Below are 22,998 nucleotides of genomic sequence, written 5' to 3'. Positions count from 1 at the left end.
AAAAACTTTCAAAGAGAAAAGTCACTTTAAAATAATGAATATAATAAAAATTACTCTGATTGTTTCAACAGTTTTTTTTTTATTATCAAAGAGATGTACTTACACCATATTCATTTCAAACTGTATCAATTAACAGTTCCTCTTCAGTGGTAGAAATACACAATAATAATGAAAACACAAGGAACTCTCTAGTATACTGAGATAGTCGGTACTCTTGTATACTAGAGAGTTTTATTTTCTATGTTTTTTACAATTATTTGTACCTTAATATTTTGAAATGAGTATAGTGCATAAGTTAAAACATTTGTATAAAAGATCAATTACATTAATATTAATATTTAAATTCTTACCATATCATAAAATGTATTTTTTTTTTTGATATGGTAACAATTCTTACTTTATATTTAAATTGTTTTGTAATGTTAGCCTTACATTATTTAAAATATCTGAGACAAAAACTCTGATTTCTTGATTTTTATTTTAAATATATTTTATTATTACATTTATTAAAAAGTTTGCTTATAAAATTTAAAGATAACTATTAAGAATTCAAATTTCGAATAATAAAATATAAAACACAGTCAAATCTCGATTTTTGAACTTAATTCATTCCTAAAAGTTGTTCTCAAATCAAAACAAAATGGATTAATCCATTCCTGACCCCCAAAACAAAGCCTTTTTTTTTATTTCTTTAGTTGTATTTCATGCTTAAAAATGCCTACAAATGCAATATAATATTATCTTGCATCTTGCATATATATACAATGGATATAGATATAGATATTATATATAATATCATATTATCTATATCTATATCCATCGTATGCATGTATATATCAGTGGCGTGCCGTGACATTTGATGACAGGGAAGCTGTGTTTCTGTAAGAAGCCGACTTCCAGGGGCAATCAGTTAATTGCACGTCAGTGATGGTCTAGGGCAGTGGTTCTTAACCTTTTTATACTCGCCGCCCACCAAATATTTCATAATTTTTTTGTGACCCCCATTTTTTAATAATAATTTATATTTGATAATTTGATAATTTATCTATAATAAATTGATTTTTTTATTATTGCTTTATTTTTTATATAATAAATGTAAATCATAACTTTATTATTTCATTATCTATTTAAATAACATTCAAACTTCACAATTAAACATGAAAACTCATTAATTTTTAACAGAAAATAAAATAAGAAACATGTCGATAAATCGATCCAATGTCGATGCTAAAACTAAACTAAAACTAAAACGCCCACTTGTAAGGATTTTGCATAACTTTTGCAAAAATATTTAAATTTTCAAAGCTTACTATTTTTCCTAATTATTTTTAAAATTCCAAGCATTAATAGTTTCTTAAAATTGCTTTGGAATAAAAGAAGTAAATACTGCGGTGTAAGTAGCATATTTACATTTATTTCTTCTGTACTAACAAAGTTGTATGTAGGAAGAAATACAAAATAAATAAATAAAAACTAAATAGGAAAACTTTATCTTTCTTATTTCACTTTTCAATACGATATTCGGATTATACATCAATTTTCTTTTTATTATATTCTGAAGGAAATTTTGCATAATTTGGCGGCCCCCGGCAAACTTCTTATGGACCCCCAGGAGCCGCGGCCCCTTTGTTAAGAATCACTGGTCTAGGGTCCATTCGTATTCATTTGTTCGATAAGCCAGTAAAAACTGTAGACTTCTCTAAATGTATTTTTAATATCACAATTACATTCTGAATCGCTAGCCACGATATAAGGGCTAAAATTAAAAATAAATTATAAAAACTTACTCGGTGAAATAAAATGTGCGGTGGATATACATACCTGGTACAATGTATTGTTCGATTGTATTAATATACTTTTAAAGAAAATTATAATTAAAATATAGCTTTGTAAAGAAACGTACATAAAAATAACATAAAATAGTCTTTACTTTTTAAATCTTAAAACAATCCACTTAGTCAAATATCTTGATACGAGTAGCTAATGGATGGAACTGTGACGGTCCAGGTAGGTGTGTAGTGAGTGTGTGCGTGCCAAATCCCGAGGGTGCCGATACCGGTCAATGTCAAATGCCTCTTTTGTCGCATCACTAGTATATCTCAAAGGACGCCACAGGGCTGTTGTAAATTTTAAACGTTTCTCACCGTAGCTGTAAAAATCTAACTATGTTAAACTTAATAGTCATTCGTTTTCTAACTAATTCGTTTTAATACCAGGTGTACACGGAAATCAGTTTCCCACTGTACTGAGCGAGTGATTGGTTCTGTTAAGCTTTTGTTGAAGTAAAATTCTGGCTCTTTCAACAGGGTTTTATTTATGTCCCCATTCCCTAATCTCTTAATTATTTAGTCACTTCTTAAGTAGAAATAAGTCGAAACCAGTTACTTTGTACCTGAATATCTGTAGTCTTGGGAAAACAGTGGAAAGACAAATTTTTATGACAACGGATATATAAATCGTAAATTTAAGGAAAATAAATTCTAGAGCTTTTTTTTTTGTACCATTGTATGTACTGTACGTCTCATTCATTAAATTTGGTTGTAAATGATGCTGCCAAAGTAACAGTTAATTTTTAACACTGTACTAGAATTGTACACGTTTTTTCTGCATCCCCTTACAGATGGGACATACTAAATCGTAATATCACCGGTTTAACATTGAAATCCATAAGTAATATAAGATGGGAGAGCGGAATAAACGCAGAATAAATATATCAAATATTTTAATGGAGGTTTTTTAAACTCCTGTCAACTATACAGAACTATCATAAAAACGTGCCAGTAAACTCCTATCGGTTGGGTTGTTATAAATCTAGTCTAGGGTGGGCAACCCTTTTTATAACACGGGCCAGAATAAATTTTACGTTTTTTTCCGCACCGTAGTAGTTAATTGACGCCTTCTTGTGACTCGTAATTTTTTTAGTCTGCAAATATGAAATAAATAAATAAAAAGTTAATTACTACATTTATTTCTCTTATCGTTTTCGAAAATTACAAAGAATTGGAAAAATAATATTAATTAGTTATTTTTCCAATTTAATAATCTATTAAAGATCTCGCGGGCCGGATAGAAACTTTTTGCTAGCCGTAGCTGGCCCGCGGGTTGCCCGCCGTTGATCTAGTCTCCTCGTTATTCACATAATCGGGCGAGGGTGGCCGAATATCTAGCAGGCGGCTAACAGCCCACAACCGCTTCGGGATATAAAGTCGTGTACTCTTTACGCGTGTGTCGCTTCTACCAGCTAAACCGTGACGTTTGTGCTATGTAAAGTGCATGCGCCAAAGCCTATAATCTGGCTGCTTGGAAGTTGACAGGCAGGCGGATAACAGCCCACAACCGCTTCGGGATATAAAGCTGTACTCTTTACGAGTGTGTCGCTTCTACCAGCTAAACTGGGTGAAGTTGGTGCACTGTAAACTGCATGTGCTAATGCCTATATAATCTGGCTGATTGGAAACTGACCTGGTTTCGACATTCCTTCCGCCACCGAATTATTCGAATATACAATAGCAATCTTATCGTTTTTTTTCACATGTAGTATAGAAATTTGTAAAAGATACATAATGCAGTTATAATAAAATATTAATTTTAATTAATTCAAAGTACGTTAAAATATGAAAATTTATATTTTATAAAATACAAGGGAAGGTCATTGGAAGGTGGAATCGGCGCTTCCATTGCTTCCAATGACGGCATGCCACTGGTGTATATATATATGTTATATATATATATTAAAAGCAGAATGTTCTGTCACTGTCATCCGAAACTGAAACCATCACTTTACAAAAATGTGTAGTGTTATAAATAGAGACTTGACACTGTCTGGATGAAATATAACCAAAGCAATCAAGACAGACAACAAATACTTTATCCACAATTTTAGAAATATTAAGTTTCAATTGCTTTAAATTTTAATTAATTAATTAATTTTTATTTCATTTTAAATTTTAGTTTCAATTTTGTGTGAAAACCAGAGTTTTAATTATTATCTTTACTTTTAATTAACTGACTACTTCATATTAATAAATATTAAATTAAATATTAATATTATAACATATAATATAATATATTAATAAATTTTTGTTATTTAATTTGTGTTAAGCACCTTTAAACATGGTTTCCTGGATGTCATTTATATTATGCAAATGTCAATTAATGCAGTTTTTATTAATTAATTTGATTTAAATTCAATTGAGATGCATATTGAAAAATGAAAATAGTATCTTACCCACATGCACATTGAAATCTAATTTGAATAACAATTTCATCAGTGGTTTCCGTTGTGATGTCTAATAATGCGAGATGGTTTCGGCACCACTAACTTCTGAATCAGTAGTCCTGTCATCGATTGATCAGTTGTGAGTTTTCTTTAACACAGAGTTATCATATGGCAACCGGGGCAAATATGGTGTTCAAGATTTTGTTCATAAATTGAATTGTTTGAAAAGCAAGATGTTTGAAACTCGAGGTTTGACTGTATTCTTAAAAATTGAAATGTGTCTTATACTTGCAGTTTTCTTCAATAAAAAATAATTTAAAGTTAAACAAATATTTTATAGATATAGAATAAAAAACTATAAATACCTCTTAAATTTAAACATTATTTTGTCTGCTCAAATTTCAATTATTTGATTAGTGAAGTTTATTACTCTCTTTGAAAAAGATCATGCACTTTTTGAATTTTATGTATTACATTTAAATTTGGAATGTTTTTGATTCTGGAGTGTGTTGGACATTGTGAAAACATTTATGCTTATTGAGAAACCAATACCTTTTGAAATAAAGATGTTATAGGTTTGGCTATATATAATTTATAAATAATCGTACAATATTTAAAAAATTATTATTATTAATTATACTAATTTGTTAGCTCGAATCTAGAAAACCAGGATTTTGTTTTAATTACTAATATTCCAAAGTATTGATATATTTCTAACAATCTAAAATTATTACTCTGATTATTAATGTGATTAATAGTCAATTTTGATATAATCAATAATTTAATTCTTTTAAAAAATTATTCATATATTATTATAATAGATTTAATTTTAATTTTTTTTATTTCTTTTATTGTTATATGAATAAAAAGGAAAATGATAGACTGAGAGATGAAGATTTATACAAGTTTTTAGCTGATCTGAAACGGCCGCAATCAGTTCATAAACGTTTAAAATGTATACCAGGTATGATGATATATTAATATTTTCATATTTTTGTATATTTGAAAATGTTATGGAAAGCTTCACTTTTTGCATTCTGTTTATTAACTACTAACAGATGAGCCCAGCATTGCGCAGCATTTGTGTTAAGCACCTTTAAGCATGGTTTCCTGGATGTCATTTATATTATGCAAATGTCAATTAATGCATTCAGCTGGGCAAAAAATAACAATGAAGATTAAGATTATTAGATTATTTCATACTTCCAACTCTTATATTATATTAAAGTATTTGATTTATATAACTACAAAAGTTATTTATGTAAGAATTTGTCACACTAAGTAATCAATCTAACATATTTTTAAAATTTTTTAAAATGTATGTAGTAGAGGAATAAAGAATTTCTAAAATGTGTTAGGTTGGACACTCGGTGCGACGAACCCTTACCTAAGATAACCTTTATACTTACATAAATTGAATAAGATAGAGTTAAATAACCTAAATAAATAGGACTTAACAATTTGGAGGGCTTATCACATCAAGCCTACAAATGCAATATATTATCATCTTGCATCTAGCGCATTATTATTATTATTATAAATATTATTATAAATTATTTATTATTTATATTTTATATTATAATTATTTATTATTATAAATTAAATACTTAAATATAACAAACATTAAAACAAAAGACCATATAAAGAGTTTGGTTATTTCAGCCTACCATTGTGATGTTTATCGCGATACTCAGATGGTATGAAATGACACAATTTCATTGACCAATTGAAAATTACATCTTAAATTTTTTAAGATATCATATTTTTTATAATGTTAACTCTAAGAAACTGTACCATTCACAGCTGAATATCAAATGATAATCTGCCAATGAATCAAATTTCTTGAAAAATGGATCAAATATTTAAACTCGGCACCCTTGAAACCACTTAAAACATATTTTGTGCTACCTTGTATTATGTAATTTTTCTATTTGAATGCCACCATACTGCCGATCCAATAGAAAGAAGGGGCTGTTGCAAAAGGAGAGGAAGTAATTCGACCAAAAATAGCATAACCTCCTCCCGGAAGAGAGGATATCAATGACTACTACTAAATACTAGTCTACTATTAATATTTGAAAAATTATCCATGTTAGACAGGTTGCGAGGACTGCAAGTAATCAAAGTTGCTAACCTTAACATCCAAAAGACTTTATATGAGTTGTTTAAATAAATAAAAATCTTGTAAAAATTCAAGAATAATTGCTTATATATTATAATAGTGTTTATATTTTTGCAATGGATTGTATAAACTATGTGGGAAGTATGTTCTCGTTTATAGAAAAATTATTGGGCTGCAATTTGGAAAAATTGTAGATCTATTAATTCCATCATCAGCTTGTGTGTCTGTCTGTCTGTCTGTCATTCCTTAATCTTAAGAAAGGAGTTAGATAGGTGAAAGTCGAGACAGATATGGAATGGTTATGAGCAGGAGGCAGTGGTTAACTATATATGAACTTCTGGTATGGACTGGAAGTCATGTTACTGTAATTCAAAATTTTCTCCTAAATAGAGTTAGATAGATAACCAGCACAAGTGTATTGCTAACAGGAAAAGTATGAAATAGTGGGGCAAGGTACCACTAAAAGAATTGAGATCATTGTGATGAAAAATTGCAGCCCAGCATTGTGATGATATCACAATAAATAATCGCTTGTTAGAATTAGTTTGGTTTATTTGCTTACGGCAACATGACACGAGTGGACTGGAGGGCACTTACTAGAATTCAGAAAGTACTATTCAGAAATGAAAAAAACCTAAGTTGTTAGATATGGAAAATTAAATACTTATAGATTTTTCACAGGGTAACACTTTCAATTTCATGCAGGCAAGTGCTATGTGCTACCTCTCGTACTAATGATATAGCATGTCTAATTTGTGCTAGATCATTATAGCAGTAATTAAGTGAATAAAATATATAGTTTTAAAAATTATATCCTTTTTTGTAAGAATTATATTTAGTTTATTATTTTCTTAAAATTTTTGTAAATAGATGGTGCTATGTGGAAAGCCAGCAAATCAAATGTAGATAGAAATTAATTGATTTATAGAAATCCAATTGATATTTTGGGTGGGATGTATGACATTATCCAAGTTAGAAGTATATGAACATAACTATTGAGTTTTGTAGCAATTGGGCAAACATCCTAGGAGTGAACTAACAAACATAATAACAAATAGTGAACTAACAAACATCTTTATTTATATATATATAGATGAATTCTTTTAATAAGTATGTGTATCAATGTTAAAAAATAAATGGTAAGATATGTATTAAATTAAATATTTTCAGTAGCTGATATAAAATTATTTATTGTAGACATAAAAACTTAATTTAAAAATATTTTTGAAGAAATAGCACTTTTTACCATCAAAACCTTACATTTTACAAAACAATTATGCTAAACTTATTTCAAAAATAAATAGTAAAACTTTTCATCTGAAATTATTATATGTTTTTAAATTTTGCATTTTACATGAGAGTATAAACATAGTATTTTATAACATTTTATAGTTTCAATCAAGCTATAAAATTAAATAATTAGTGTTTAATATTAAATTAAATATATTACTTATATTATCATATTTTAATATCAGTATTTTCTAAACATTAGTTAGATTAATTCCGTGCATTTTTGAGAAATAGATGTTGCAAATAACTAAGAACCATAACGATTTATAATTTTTATAAAGAATGTTGTAAAATTATTGTAATCTATTTATGTCAACATTCATTTCCTTTAATGTTAATTATAAGGATAATAAGATATTTTTATGTATTATTATCCTAATTATTATGATGTCCATTTTTTTTAGTATGAAAATAATAGTAATGAAATGATACAGGCAGAATGTTGGTAAATTTCTTATCATACAGATATATAAGAAAACTGTTAAGACACATTATGCAAATTTGTTTGATAAGGAGCAAAAAAGAAATAATCTTCATATTTCCATTTCTAAAAAGTAATAAGTAATTAAAATAATAAATAGTCAAGTTAAATAAACTTCTTTGATTAACAAAATAGTTTATTTAACTTTCAATAATATGTTTTTTATATACTCTGTCTTTTCTAATATTTATATTTCTGCATTGGAATAAAACTGGTAAAAATAAGGCATAGATATTGAAACTATTAACGAATAAATAAACTTTAAATAATATTTTGTCTGCTTCCAAAATAATTTGTTGCTATTGCACTGTATCAATAATCAAAATTTCTGCCCCATCTGTTATCATTATTGTGAAATTTGAATCTTAACTGATTTGCTCATTATAAGTGAGTCTGTGTTCTGTTGAATTAACATATTTTGACATATAGAGAAATAGTAACAATTGATTGCTAAACAGAAATGAAAATACATTAATTATTATAATAGCTGCATTTTTGTTCACAACAGAATATTTATTACATAAGTAAAAAATTAAAACATCCATATTATATTGCTTCTACTGAAACAAACTACTTTGATTTATTTATATTTATTAACTACAGAAAATGACAACAGTTAATTTTTAAAAATATATCTTATGAGAAAAAAAACATGTAACAAAACTAATTAAAACTAAAATTTATACAAAATTAATTTGAAAACATTATAAAAATATGAGTTATGTTAAAAACTAAATTTATGACTGCATATGAAAGCAAATAATTATGGCATTAAATATTTAAGTTAATTGCATGTCAATGGCAGTAGTACAAAGGATTACTGTTTATATACATGTGTGAAAACCATTGAAGTTTGAGGCCAAAATGTGTTAAAGATTCAAAACCAAACTAACTTCATTGAAGTGTAATACAAAGCTTGGCTGTGAAAAGCATGACACCAGAATTGAGATTCAGTCTGTTATCACATTGTAAGCAATACCACGTTCTATCAAGTCTTTGATGTACTTTCTTACACTTCTAGTAATTATAGTATTTAATGAGAAGTTAAATAATCTAATGTCATTTAATATCTTTTAAGAAAAATAATGAAAATGTATTATTTTGTTATTTTGAGATAACAGAGCTTTTTCTTGTTTTTATTTAATTTAAATAAATATAAAATCATACATTTATTTTAACAGGTAGCTTGAAACTTGATATATCACCATGCCCTGATGAAGTTAAATATTGTTTAACCCCAGAACTTGTTCATCTTCATCCGTATCCAGATGATAAAGGTCGTCCTACAAAGGAAATATTAGAATTTCCTTCAAAAGAAGTTTTTGTGCCACATTATAATTATCGTAATCTCATGTATGTTTATCCAAAAGATCTAAATTTTGCAAATCGTCCAGGATCTGCTCGAAATATTGCATGCAAAGTTCAATTTATGGCAGGTGAAGAAGAAACAAGTTGTTTGCCAGTGAGTTAATGTCTATAAAAGACATATTTTAATTTATTTAATTTTAAATTAATATCTTAATTTTAAATTAATTAAATTAAATTAAATTTATTTAATTTAATAGAGGTGTCTGCTATTCAGGAGTGTGTGTTAATGGAGGTTTTACTGTATTAATTAAAAAAGGCTTTTAACTATATTTATGTTAAATTTACCACAGAGTTAGGCTATATAGTTTGTTTACACATACAAGTGTTGTATTAGTACAAGAAAACTGTTACTTTGATTACATTATCATCACTGCTCAGATACATAAAAGTATATATGAGCAATTATAAAAAAGCTTTTTGTCTTGAAAATTGTTGAAACTAATATCTCAAATACTATAGTACAGATAATAGAGACTACAGTAGATAGTCTTTGTTATTTCTACTATAACAGAGATAACATGTTATTAATAATAATTGCATCATTCAACATCAGAATAATTATATTATTAATTGTATTTCTTCATTATTGCACTCTAATGCCTCAGTGTTATTTTTGTTCTCTTCATCGTCATAATTATTTTATCAGTTATCAACTTCAATCAACAATGTTCTAAGCTTAGTATCTAAATTGACATCAAAAGTAAGTCTATTATCAAGAATAAATCCATTAATTAATTGAGGTACCTTCACAAAATTTTGTGTTAAAAAATTATAAAAATTTTGCTATCTAGTAAATTTTAGCCTAATCAGAATAAAGATAATAAAGAAAAAGTAAATAATATATTGTGTACAGTAATACCTTGGTTTTCATTGACTTTGGTTATCATTGGTTTCGGTTTTCATCAATTTTTTTCTGCAAAAAAGTTGTCTCGGTTTTCGTCGATTGCCTCGGATTTTGTTGGCATTCCCAAGTGTGACCTCGCTGCTAATTTTGTGAAAACAAAGGACAACCCATGTGTTTTCTGGCACAGTGTGGCGTTATTTCTCGTTGTGTGAACATTACCTCGTGATGGCCCACCATTGGCCAATGGTTCCATTCCCTGAACACTGGGAGTTCGGTCATGGGTTTGCGCTTCACCAGGGCGGGCTGGCCACATGAAGTTTTCCGGGTTTTCTCCATCTGTAACGCCTGAATAGGGGTCAGTTACCCTTAAATGGACTTCTTGGAAGGCATTATTCCCCTCAATATGACTACCATAAATGCATACAACTACTATTACATGACAATTATGTCACACTTTACCACGGGGTGATATAAGCTAGAAGCTCATGTCCAACTAGCTTCTACAAGAAACCAACTTCTTGCACAATCCCTGGGAAGGATAAATTAACACACTAAAAACCTTTTTTATATCCCAGTACGAACAGCTTTAGATAAAAACTAACATTTTCGACCAAAAACATTAGTTTTTATCTAAAGCTGTTCGTACTGGGATATAAAAAAGGTTTTCAGTGTGTTAGCTTCTACAAGACAAGTCATTAACCCGCGTGTCTAGCCAAACAATTCCATTGCTTTCATCTTAATGCTAATTATCTTATCTTTAATCTTAATGCTTTTATCTTTATGCTAATTAGTCTTTTATGTTAATTTCTTATTGCTTTTAGTATTTAACACTATATTAATTCTCTATAAAATGTATTTTTGATATGTATTTTGGAGTGTCTAGAACAAATTAATTGGATTTACATTGATTCATATGGAAATAATTGCCTCGGTTATTGTTGATTTTGGATTTTCCCAATTGTTTTCAGACGGATTATCAACGAAAATCAAGGTATCACTGTATATATTTTAATTATATGTGCTACATATACTTTTTGGTATATTCACATTCCTAATGCAAATTTAATGTTTTTATAATCCATGGTATTCTTCACTTTATAATGACCAGGTTAAAATACAATATGGCTGCCAGCATATACCTCCGAATAGCGGACACCTCTAAATAGCAAATAAACTTCTTAGTTCTGATGGTGTCTGCTATTCGGAGATTATACTGTATTAAGAAATTGAAATTTTTCTAAAGAAATTTTTTATAATTTTTTAACACAAAATTTTATGAAGGTAACTCAATTAATTAATGGATTTATTCTTGATAATAGACTTACTTTTGATGTCATAATTTTGATACTAAGCTTAGAACATTGTTGATTGAAGTTGATAACTGATAAAATAATTATGGCAACAAAGAGAACAAAAATAATAATGAGGCATTAGAGTGCAATAATGAAGAAATACGATTAATAATATAATTATTCTGATGTTGAATGATGCAATTATTATTAATAAATATTCCAAGAATTAAAGTTGGACCTATTTTTGTATCAATTTTTTACACTGAAATTGTTTAATTTTCATAATTAAGTTTATTTCTGGAAATATCTAGTATTAATCATTTTTGAGTTTGTTAATTATGATTGAAAGAATTGTTAAAATAACAAAATTATGTATTAATATTAATCATGTAAATGTTTGAATATAATACATATATTATAACATTCTTTATTTTATAATATTTTTAAAATTTTTATTTAAATTTAATTAGGTAATATTTGGAAGATCTAGTTGTCCAGAATATTGTTCAGAAGTTTATACTGCTGTAACTTATCATAATAAGTAAGTACTTAAACATTATAAAATATGTAAATTGAAATATAATGTATACAACCAACCTGATAATTTAAATATCAAATGAACTGACAGATTCATTAACAGACTGCTTAATAAGCCTTAAGTAGCTAGATCCAGCTGTTTGTTTGATTTAAATCAAAACATGTTCATTGTAATAAGTGATGTTCTATCAGTTATACTTTTAAAAATCTTCAGTATTTTAAGAGAGATATATTTTTTGAAAGCAATTTACATTTTATTTTATGATGATCATAGGTGTCTGCAGAGGTGGTAATGGGGTACTTGCCCCTCCGTAGGATTGAGTAAAAAAATTCCCCAAATTATAATTGTAAAAGTGATGGAGATATGTAGCTTTACACTTTCAACCATGGAATGCTTTATCTGTCATAAAATTTCTTGTCTGTCTTAAAAAACCAAAAAAGTTAAAGAATTAAATAAAAATTTGATATAATTATTTATCTCAAAGCTTTGCATCCCTGGAAAATTTTCTGCAGATACCCATGATTATGATATAATCAATGTTAATTTATTCAATCTGCTCAATATACTATTAAGTTAAATTTCATCAAATAAATAAATATTAATTCTTTATAGAAGTTTTGAAATGAGAAATTAAATGTATAGATTGAATGTAGTAAAAGAATATTTGAAAGAAGTATTGCATAGGAAAACTATTTCAAAATTATAATTAACTGACTTAGGTTTTTATTGGTTCAAAGAAATATTAGTTCATGGTCATTTGAAACATGCTCTATGTTTAAATAAATCTATTTTGTTTTAGTATTTTCTATTAATTCCTCGAATTAGGAAGTTGATATGTAGGGTAAACAGTATAGTTATCAACCATCAGACAGTAATTGGCCATTTTGAATCTAAACTCTTTAATAAGAGTTTTATGAAAGCTCATCTGGAAATATTACATGGCAGTATTAATGCTAGAGTTTCTGTTCTCAGTAGGTAGTAAAAAATCCCACAGGTTTTTCTATTGTTGTGTGTGGCCAATAACTATACAATTTTGCATTTTCATAAAACAATGCATGTTTTAGATTAAATTAGTGGTGTTGGCAGTATAAAGGCCATAAAAAAAAATGTATTCATCAGTAAATGTAATATTTCCCAATTTAATCTTTCTTGTTATGTCATAGAAGTTTTAAAATAAAAAAAATTTTCTTAAGTGGCCAATAACTGTATCATTTACCCTGTTAAAAACATTTAATGCCATTATATCATATATCTGATGTTTTTCCATGCTTTTTTTATATTAAAATAAAAGGATACATTTAATTGATATTAATGAAATAATTTATATATGCATATTATGTATTTAAATTTTTAATCCTTTTTCTGTCATTTAGTATATAAATTTTTCTTGTTTTAATCAGATATATTTATTATTTTAAGATTATTTCAAGTATATACTAGAATTAATGGGTTAATATTGTTCAATAATATGTAACTTAATTATCATCAGATAATGAGTGTTAGTTATTACATAGCTTCTTTACTTTCAACAAAAATTATTTACTTCAATTAACATTTTCATCCTATCATCTATCTTTAAATTTAAAATATCATTAACAATCAAATACTGAACATTAGAATAATAATTATAAAATGAATATTAAACATTTTTAACATTGATTATTTCTGAAATTGTTTAACTCAAGGATAATCAATGTTAGACTTTTTTTATTCTGCTCTAGGAACTACACCCAAACAAAATGTAGAAATGAAGCTGTGATTATTTGATTTTGATTAAGTAAATAGTTTTAAAAAATGAATTCAGAAATCAAGGAACTAACTACTTGAAATTTACTGATTTTAAATAATGCTTATAAAATATTGTTGATAGTAAAACTGAGAATGTAAACTATGTGATCTTCAATATTTTATGTTTTATTTGATTGGCCCTGTCACGCCACAGGAATTTGCATGGGTCAGAAGACTGAAAGTGCATGATTTGTATGGATGTATAGTGTGTTTAATAGAGAAATGGAATAAAAGATGTAGACAAGAGAAAAATTTAGATCACATTGGATGAGGATTATTAACTCTTAGATCACACGTATGTTAATTGAAACTATCCAGTATCAGTAATTAGACTCTCCTGGCCAAATTTAAGACAATAATACAATTCAAAAGAAAGAAGAAAGATTGGTATGGAATCTTTCCTGGACAAAAAGTTCAAGTCTTTTGAAGAGACAGGAAAGGTATTCAAAGAAGGCAGAATTAAAGTCCTCATTCTTTCTGTTAAGTCCTCATGATCACTGTGAAAGAGGTCCTTGCCATTTCATTGACTAGGAGTTTTTCTATTGTGTCACAGACATTTTCATCAAACTATCAGCCAGAGCTATATATTTATGATTGAAAACACCTTGATCCTTAAACCAAATCTCTCCCTTTCTCCCTCTCTTGATTGAATCAGAGTGTAAGTATAACCATGTAAATCCTGATTAGCAGGAAATCATAAAATATATTGTAACACAATTGAATCAAATCAAAACTTTGGTTTAAGAGTAAGGAAAGTTGGTTTCCTATCTGTTTCTTGATGGTCATGTCCTGACTAATGTAAAAAAAAATGGGAAGACTGCTGCTTGCATAAACTGAGTATATCAGTATATCTTGATATAAAATCACTGGTATATAAAGGAACAACACCGGAGTGAAAATAAATTAGAAACAACAACTGTAGTGCCTTTGACTGGTGTGCTTCTTCTCTCTTCCTCTGTAAATCGCAAACGTTTAAAATTGGTATCATTTTGACATAATCCATGGAAAGTTTTAAACTTGTTACAGGACTCCATACTTTTATTTGCTAATGAAGCATTAATTTAAAATTCTGTTAAATATTTAAAATATTTTTGATCTCAATATTGATAGGATTATAATAATTAAATTATATTGTTAATATCATCATCATCAATAAATTATTGATAATTTAATGATGTTTATTAATGTCGATAATTTAATGATATTTATTAATGTACACTATTTTTATTTATTTATAGATGTCCAGATTTTTATGATGAAATAAAAATTAAATTACCAGCTCATCTTAATGATCAGCATCATCTTTTGTTTACTTTTTATCATATAAGTTGTCAAAGAAAAATTGAACAAACTCCTATTGAAACACCAATTGGTTATACGGTAACTTAATTGGAATCTCAATTCTAATACATATCAATGTACAGAATTGGGACTTAGTATAAATTTTACTTTCTTTTTAAAAAATATTTTAACATTAGTATAATGTTTTTTCATAGTGGCTTCCACTGTACAGAGAGGGACGATTACAAACAGGAGAACATTGTTTGCCTGTACTCATGGAAAAACCTCCTCCAAGTTACACTTTTCTTACTCCATCTGTAAGTAAACATTATAATAATAAATCATAAGTTAAAACTCATTGTTGGAAAAATATCTATTGCAAATTATAGTTAAAATATATAAAAAGTTGTTGTTTAAAGTTGTACTAGTTGTTAAAAAATTGATATATTTTAAAAATATTAAAAATAATTTTTTTAAATAAATGCTAATTTTTAAACAATAGATAAAACTGCTTGAAAAGTAAAGTGTAATTAAAGTCAGTCAGTTTTTACAAGTATTTTAGTGGTTATTATCAGTCTATCCAATTATGATTGAAATTCAATCAATCACTATTTTGAAATTTGAATACAGGTATACCTCGTCTTATGTCGGTAATTGGTTCCAGGAGAGGCGACATAAGTCGAATTTACTTGTGTAGTTATGACGTAAGTCGTAGTTTCGACTTACGTCGTAACTAAACGCCAATAATGAGCACTTAAAGACCACTAAATAAGACGACAACACAGGAACACAGATGTTTTCATGTTTTGTTCTTTAGGTTTATGATGATTATATTAACATTTACTGTAAATATACATATTTTAATATGATTTTATCTGCTTTTAACGCTTTTCTAGTGATATTACGACTTCAATGTTTGTGGCGGACGGATTTAAAGTCGAATAAACTGATGTAAACTTGATTTTTATTTTTCCATATACTTTTTTGACAAACGACGTATAATCGGGAACGACATAACTCGAGAGTGACGTAACTCGAGGTATACCTGTAGTTATAAATCCATTTCAGTATTTTTAAATTTGGAAAAAATAGTAAGAATAGTTGCATTTAAATTAAAGTTTTAAAAATCATCTAAACAACCAGTTTTGTATTAGCATCATTGTCTGATTAGTAGTAAGATATGGATACATTTTGTTTTATACTGGATATAGTAGGAAAGGTAAGATATAGCTAATATCTTAATGATGATATTAATTCACTACCTCCTCAATGTTCATGAATGTCAGTGTTCGAGAATTTGATAATTCATGATTGTAACTTTATGCACCAACATTTCAACTTTCATGAAAGGTTTCAACCTTTCAGGAAATGGGAAATTACATACTACAGTAAACTAGAGTTGGTGCCTGTGCGAACTAGACGTTTGAGCATGCACAATGCTAAAAGATCACTATAATCACTCATTCTTATGGGTCATGTCATAAATTATATTACTATTTTGTTTAATTTTTTATTTGGCTTAAATAAAATGACTTTTGCAACATAAGCCATTTTACAGTATATTTATTTAATAAAACCATTAATTTTACTGAAAATGTTTTAAAACAGAGTAAGCATAATGTTGTGGAATGAATTACAAATTTAACATTGAAAATGGAACTCAAAGTTCAAGAATTTGATGTTTATGAAGTTGATGTTTACTCCATCCCAATTATTCATGAATATGGGGAACGGTGTACAATACTGCCTTCAGATGATCTTTAGAATTTTTGCTCTTTTTTAAAAGATGGATTAGAAATTGTTTTAAAATATTTTGTGAAAATTATACTTAATTTTATACATTTAAACAGATAAAGGAACATTTAAAAAGAATACCCTGATTTTAAAAACTTAAGTATTCAAATATTATTAAACATATTAAAATGATTCAAGTGTTACAATGTTTCATTTGTTGTCTTGACAGATCTTGTGAGAGTCCATTTAGTAATGTCTGGAGTTACCATTGTAGAGATTGGTCTGCTCCTTCCAATTTTCTGGTCTTCCAGAAATCCAGATCTTACTTTGAGGGGATATATCAAGAACATTGAGCATGCTGAAAAGATTCAAGATCTCCATCACGTAAGAGATAGGATTGCATCAGCCATTTCAATGGTAACTGTAGACATCATTGAACAGATTTTACATGAGATTGAATACTGTTTTGATATCTGCAGGCAACAAATGGAACACACATCAAAACCTACTAAAATAAGAAAAAACTTTGAACATTAGAATTTTCAAGATTTTAAAAAAATTAAAGACTAAATACAATTAAAAAATTTCATATCTTTACACATCATTCACAACCATAGGAACAGAATTAACATGAACTCTTCTCTGGTTACAGATATGTAAACTTGATTAACTTAACAGATATGTAAACTTGATAAACTTCTGGCACTGGCTTCCTGTAAAAATATTTCTCAAAAAATTTTTTAAAAAATTGAAGACTGAATAACTTCAAAGGAAAGGTCATCTCTGCTCATGTTAATTGTGTTTGTAATTGTGAAGGATGTACGAAGACATCAAATTTTTTAAAACTTCTCAAGATGTTTCTTAAATGCATTTTCAGTAGAAATAATGCTACAAAGAAAACTGCTGAGACAGCTATATGTTATAAAATTTTAGATATATAGAATATAAAATATTTTATTGAATACAGTAGAGTCCTGGAAACTTGACTTTCAATTTTCTATAAAACTTGTTGGGTTGCTTAAAAAAAATAATACGTGTAATCTTATGTTTTCCTCTATAACTTACTACTAGGATCAAATAAGTTATCATTCTTCATTGGTAACACTTGATATTATCAATTCCATATGTTAACAAAGAATATAACCCTTTTTCCAAGATATCACAATGCAAATATCACTAACTTGAAAGTATCCACCAAATAGCCAATATTTTTAAAATTAAAATTTAACCAGAAATAGTATATTGTTAACACAGACATATGAATTTCCACATATAATACCTTTACAAAAATTTCACTATTTAGACTAGCATCATCTCTATATGAACGTTTTTTATACTTTCAGATTCAAATACCAAATATGAAATGGGTTGATAATCATAAAGGAGTGTTTACTGTTGTAGTTGAAGCTGTATCATCTGTTTTTACATTGGTAAATATCAGACATTTATTCAAGAAAATATGAAAGTTTTAAAAATACATTATTATTTAAATTAAAATTACTGTTTCAGGATCCTTTTCTGGATAAGTTTTTATATTTATGTACCATGATTGACAAAGGAAATGTCCCTCGTGTGGAAGAAGTTACGATTGAACATGAACTAAAGACAAGTATTTTGGAAATAACAGAAGCAAAATTAGAGCCGCTCGTCAAGTTTTTACCATTGTTGATGGATAAATTAATTCGATTACTTGTTCGACCTCCTGTTGTGGCTGGCCAAGTTATGAATATTGGTCAGACAGCATTTGAAGCCATGGCTATGATTGTTTGTAATATTACGGTAAATATTTTATATTAATTTTAATTAATCTTTGTATGAAAACTCTTTAATAAAGAAAATTTTTGCTAATCTTTAATTATTTTATAATTAAGAATCTTTTAGAAATACAGAATGATCAACATGGAAGAAATAGTTTATTAGCTACATATGTTCATTATCAATGTACCTTGCCACATCCTGATGCTTATTCTATTAGTTCGCCAAGTAATAACTGTACGTCATATGCATTTGGTACAGACTATAGTACATTGGGAAGGCCAATATCAATGCCAGTTCAAGTAAGTATTTTATATTAATTTGCTTAATAACAAATGAATTTAGTATTAAATTTATAAATGTTAGATTTTAATCTTTTAACATAAATGGATTCAATTTTATTCAGTTGTTAATTTAATCATTTTTTTTTATAAATTCATTAATATATAATTTAATTTTTCTTATTTTTTGTTATTGAATTTTAAAAATATGAATAGTAATTAACTTCTGATGATTCTCAAATGACTTAATATTAATATCAAAAAACATTTTTTTAAAACCTTTTCAATAATTTATTTGGGTTTTTCAGAGAATTTGAATGAATTATAGATTCATGTCCTTTGATATATAGTTTGTTAATTTATTAAATAGTAGTAAATAACCATATGAGCCTGCTGGCTTTATTGTTATAATTATCAGACTTGTCACTCACCTTTCGAATTTCTTTACTTAACTCTTAATATCCCAGAATGCATTCAGCTTTTTTACTAGCCCTTTTCAACTGAATTTCAACAAGAGAAGGTTGTTAGAAAAGCTGAATTCATTCCGGGAAAATAAACATTAATTAAAGAAATCGGAAAGGTGTGTGATAAGTTTAATAATTATAACAATAAGGCCAGCAGACTCATATGGTTATTTACTACCATTTAATAGATTGACATGTTTGCTTTTTATAGTCAGAATGATTGTTGTCATATTATTATATTTTAAAAAATCACGAAACAAATTTACATTGCTTGTGTATGTTATCTGCCATGGTTCTTCAATAAAATAACAAATTATGTTAAATTATACATTAATTAGAATATAGAATATTACCTAATCTTATTGAATTTTATGAAAATTTATATTAAATGAAAGATACAAATTCAATGCAACAAAATTTCTGTTGTTAGTATCATTCTAAATACAGTAGCCTGTTAAAAAGATATGTTTAAACAGTTAAAAAAATGTATAACTTAAAGATGTATTAATTATAATAATTATTAATTAACATATAACATCTAGTATTGTTTGTCTGTTATCAACCTCAACAACAGCTGGCATTATGCCAGCAATTTAAACTGTTGTATTGTGAGAAAATAATGATTAAAATGATTAATGTTTAAAGCTATGGTTAACATTGATGACAATAACTGATAATGATTGCATGTTGTCAGCCACATGTTGAAGCTAAAAGCATGAAAAGAGAGCTGTTTTATTTACTTGAAGATGATGATAACAATAACTGAATATTCTGATTACAATAAGTAATGTTTTCTTACTATATTTTAATTTGTATGTTTTAACATCTGCTAATTTTGAAAATAACAAATTAATTAAAAAAAAACACTGCTAAAACCTAACAAACCAGCGAGAAAATTATACACAATGTGCATACAATTTTCTCGCTGGTTTGTTAGCTTTTAGCAGTGTTTATTTTTGCTTAATATTAACCAGTTGTAAAGTAGCAATGTTAACCTAACAAATTAATAACAAACTGTGATTATAATAGGCAGAGTTTACTGTACATTAAAAACAAAATTTTTTTATAAGGGACTCAACTAGAAGATTCTTATCCACATCTTACAAATGACTAAAAAGCTTTCAATAATAGATTAAATATACTAATGTTTTAATATATATTATGCATATTTGTGATTATTTCAATCTCCAAATCTTATTCTCATAGCTTTTGATTTTGAAAATTCTAGTATTTCTTTTAGTTTTGCATTTAGAGATATTGAGAGAGTTAGCAACAATTTCAGAATTCTGTCTGAATCAATACATTAAACAATACAGTAGAGCATCGATTATCCGACTTAATTGGGGACTGGGGTTGGTCGGATAACTGAAAAGTATGAAAAAATACATTATTAGTATAGTGTATTAGGCCTGGTTTAAATACTAGCCTCCCTTTCATGGTCGAGCCAGTGCTGCCAGCTAAAACATGCAAAAATTTAACAAAAATAATATTAAAGTAGCCAAGACGTAACCAAATATTGTAGTGCCACATCACTATGGGACATTTGAATTTGCTGACTAGAACGCGGTCGGTTAATCGGGGATCGGATAATCGATGCTCTACTGTAATTGTATTATCAATCAATCAATCAACATTTATTTGCCATGGCTTTTGCCTTTGCAAAGGGGGTTACAAAGTCATAATGACCTTAATAATTACAGACATTGTTATATATACAGTAGAGCGTCGAAAATTGGCGTCAATTGGGGACTGGGGTTGTTCCAATTAGTCATTTGTTCCAATTTCCGACTTTGTACGAAAAAATATATTAACCTGTCCGATGTTCAAATTTTTCTCCATTGCATATCGCTTCCTGTTGAATTTTTCTCCGTTGCGTGACACTTCGTGTTGAATTTTCGTCGATTTTAAGCCTAACGAAAATTTTTATAATAATAATCGAGGCTATCGTATTGTTAAAAATTATTTCTTTATTTTGTACAAACAAAATAAATATATTGAAGAATATAAAAAACATGAAAATTATACTTTAGAAGTAAATCTAGTATCAAAAACATTCGATTCAGCACGACACAGTCCGACTGAAAATCGTTCCAATTTCCGGCCATTTCAATTACCGACGTTCCAATTAACGACGCTCTACTGTAATTACAAAAATAATAAATGATATAACTTAATTAGTAATATTATGTTACATATTTAGTGAATAACAGAAAAATTTATAAACTGTATATAACATATTGGAACTTAGATTATCATCGTATAGACAAAACATATCAAAATCGGTTGTCAAAACAGTGTCCTTTAATTGCTCGGTAAGTTCACAAGATACAAATAAGTGGTTCTTGATGCTTTCACAGAATCTGTTGCATAGTGGACAATTGGAATGAGCCGATACGTTCATTCTACGCCCATTGAATACAATAGTATAATCATTAAGTCGTAATTGTATTATTAGAGATTTAATATTATAATTTAGATTTGATAATAGATAATATTGAGGTGTCCATGGGGATGCTAAAGAAGTTTCAAAAAAACTATGCTTTTGCTCAATATAATGAATATCTTGGGCCCAATATTTATCTTTTAATGACTGAAATATTTCAGCTAGAAATAGTTTTTTATCAGAAATTTGAGTATAATAATCAGTAGAATAACCTAAATCAAATAATAAACGTTGAACTGAAGAAGGCCAAGTTACAACCGAAGAATTTCTACCTATTAAATTCAATTTATTATAAACCAACTTTCTAGGATCATAATCTGGTAACTCTAAAATTTTAATTCAATATCTAAAAATGGCCATTGTTAAATGTATAGCCATTGGCGGACGGCCCAATTCAAATCTTAAAACAGGTCCAGGCACCGAACGATTAATATGAAATATCGATCTAATAAACCTCAGTTGAGTCTTCTCTAGTTTATCGATAAGAGATGATCCCCAAATAGGGAACATAAATCCTAAACTTGAGCGTATCAAGGAGTCAAACAATCGGAAGTATGACTTAATGGAAGACTGCTTCATTTTAACCATAAGCTTTATTAAATTGGAAAGCTGAAGTTTATATTTCAAAAACAATTTTTCTAGGTGAAAAGAAAATAAACCCTGTGGAGTAAAATAAACACCCAGATATTTGTAGGACGAGACAATCTCCAACTCAGAATTAGATAAATAAAATTTATCAGCCTTCCCTAGTCTGCCCCCTCTCCGAAAAACCATTATTTTAGATTTAGTCTCATTAATGAATAGTTTATTAAACTTACAATAATCTTGTAGAAGGTCAAGTTTCTTCTGAAGGCCAATAGATGAATACGAAAATATTACAATATCATCAGCAAACAAAAGACAGTTCAATTCTACCTCCGGTGATATAGATATACCCATAGTATTATGACTGCAAAAAAAGTCCGGGAGATCGTTAACGAATAAATTAAACAAAATAGGACTAAGTGGTTCACCTTGTGGAAGACCTTTATTAGCAGTTACCGCTTCCGAAAGACAACGATTAACTTCAATTTGGAAAACAGTGTCAGAAAACAATTG

The 22,998-nt window shown here is 27.8% G+C and overlaps 1 protein-coding gene across 2 annotated transcripts in view; it reads left to right on the top strand.

Moving 5' to 3' along the window:
- The window catches only part of Zir (Zizimin-related), an 85,798-nt gene that overhangs the window by 28,467 nt on the left and 34,333 nt on the right, over positions 1–22,998 (top strand). For both annotated transcript variants that reach the window (XM_067262303.1, XM_067262302.1), the window contains exons 13-20: positions 5,090–5,183; positions 9,294–9,574; positions 12,087–12,157; positions 15,181–15,322; positions 15,439–15,540; positions 18,301–18,387; positions 18,467–18,736; positions 18,829–19,014. In XM_067262303.1, coding sequence (XP_067118404.1) covers positions 5,090–5,183; positions 9,294–9,574; positions 12,087–12,157; positions 15,181–15,322; positions 15,439–15,540; positions 18,301–18,387; positions 18,467–18,736; positions 18,829–19,014 — 1,233 coding nt within the window. The remainder of the gene's footprint in view (positions 1–5,089; positions 5,184–9,293; positions 9,575–12,086; positions 12,158–15,180; positions 15,323–15,438; positions 15,541–18,300; positions 18,388–18,466; positions 18,737–18,828; positions 19,015–22,998) is intronic.

Source organism: Centruroides vittatus, unplaced genomic scaffold (assembly GCF_030686945.1).
Source record: "Centruroides vittatus isolate TY-2023 unplaced genomic scaffold, ASM3068694v2 contig_1427, whole genome shotgun sequence".
Taxonomy (NCBI): domain Eukaryota; kingdom Metazoa; phylum Arthropoda; class Arachnida; order Scorpiones; family Buthidae; genus Centruroides; species Centruroides vittatus.
Note: the sequence above shows the minus strand (reverse complement) of the source record. Positions and strands in the feature narration are given on the sequence as shown.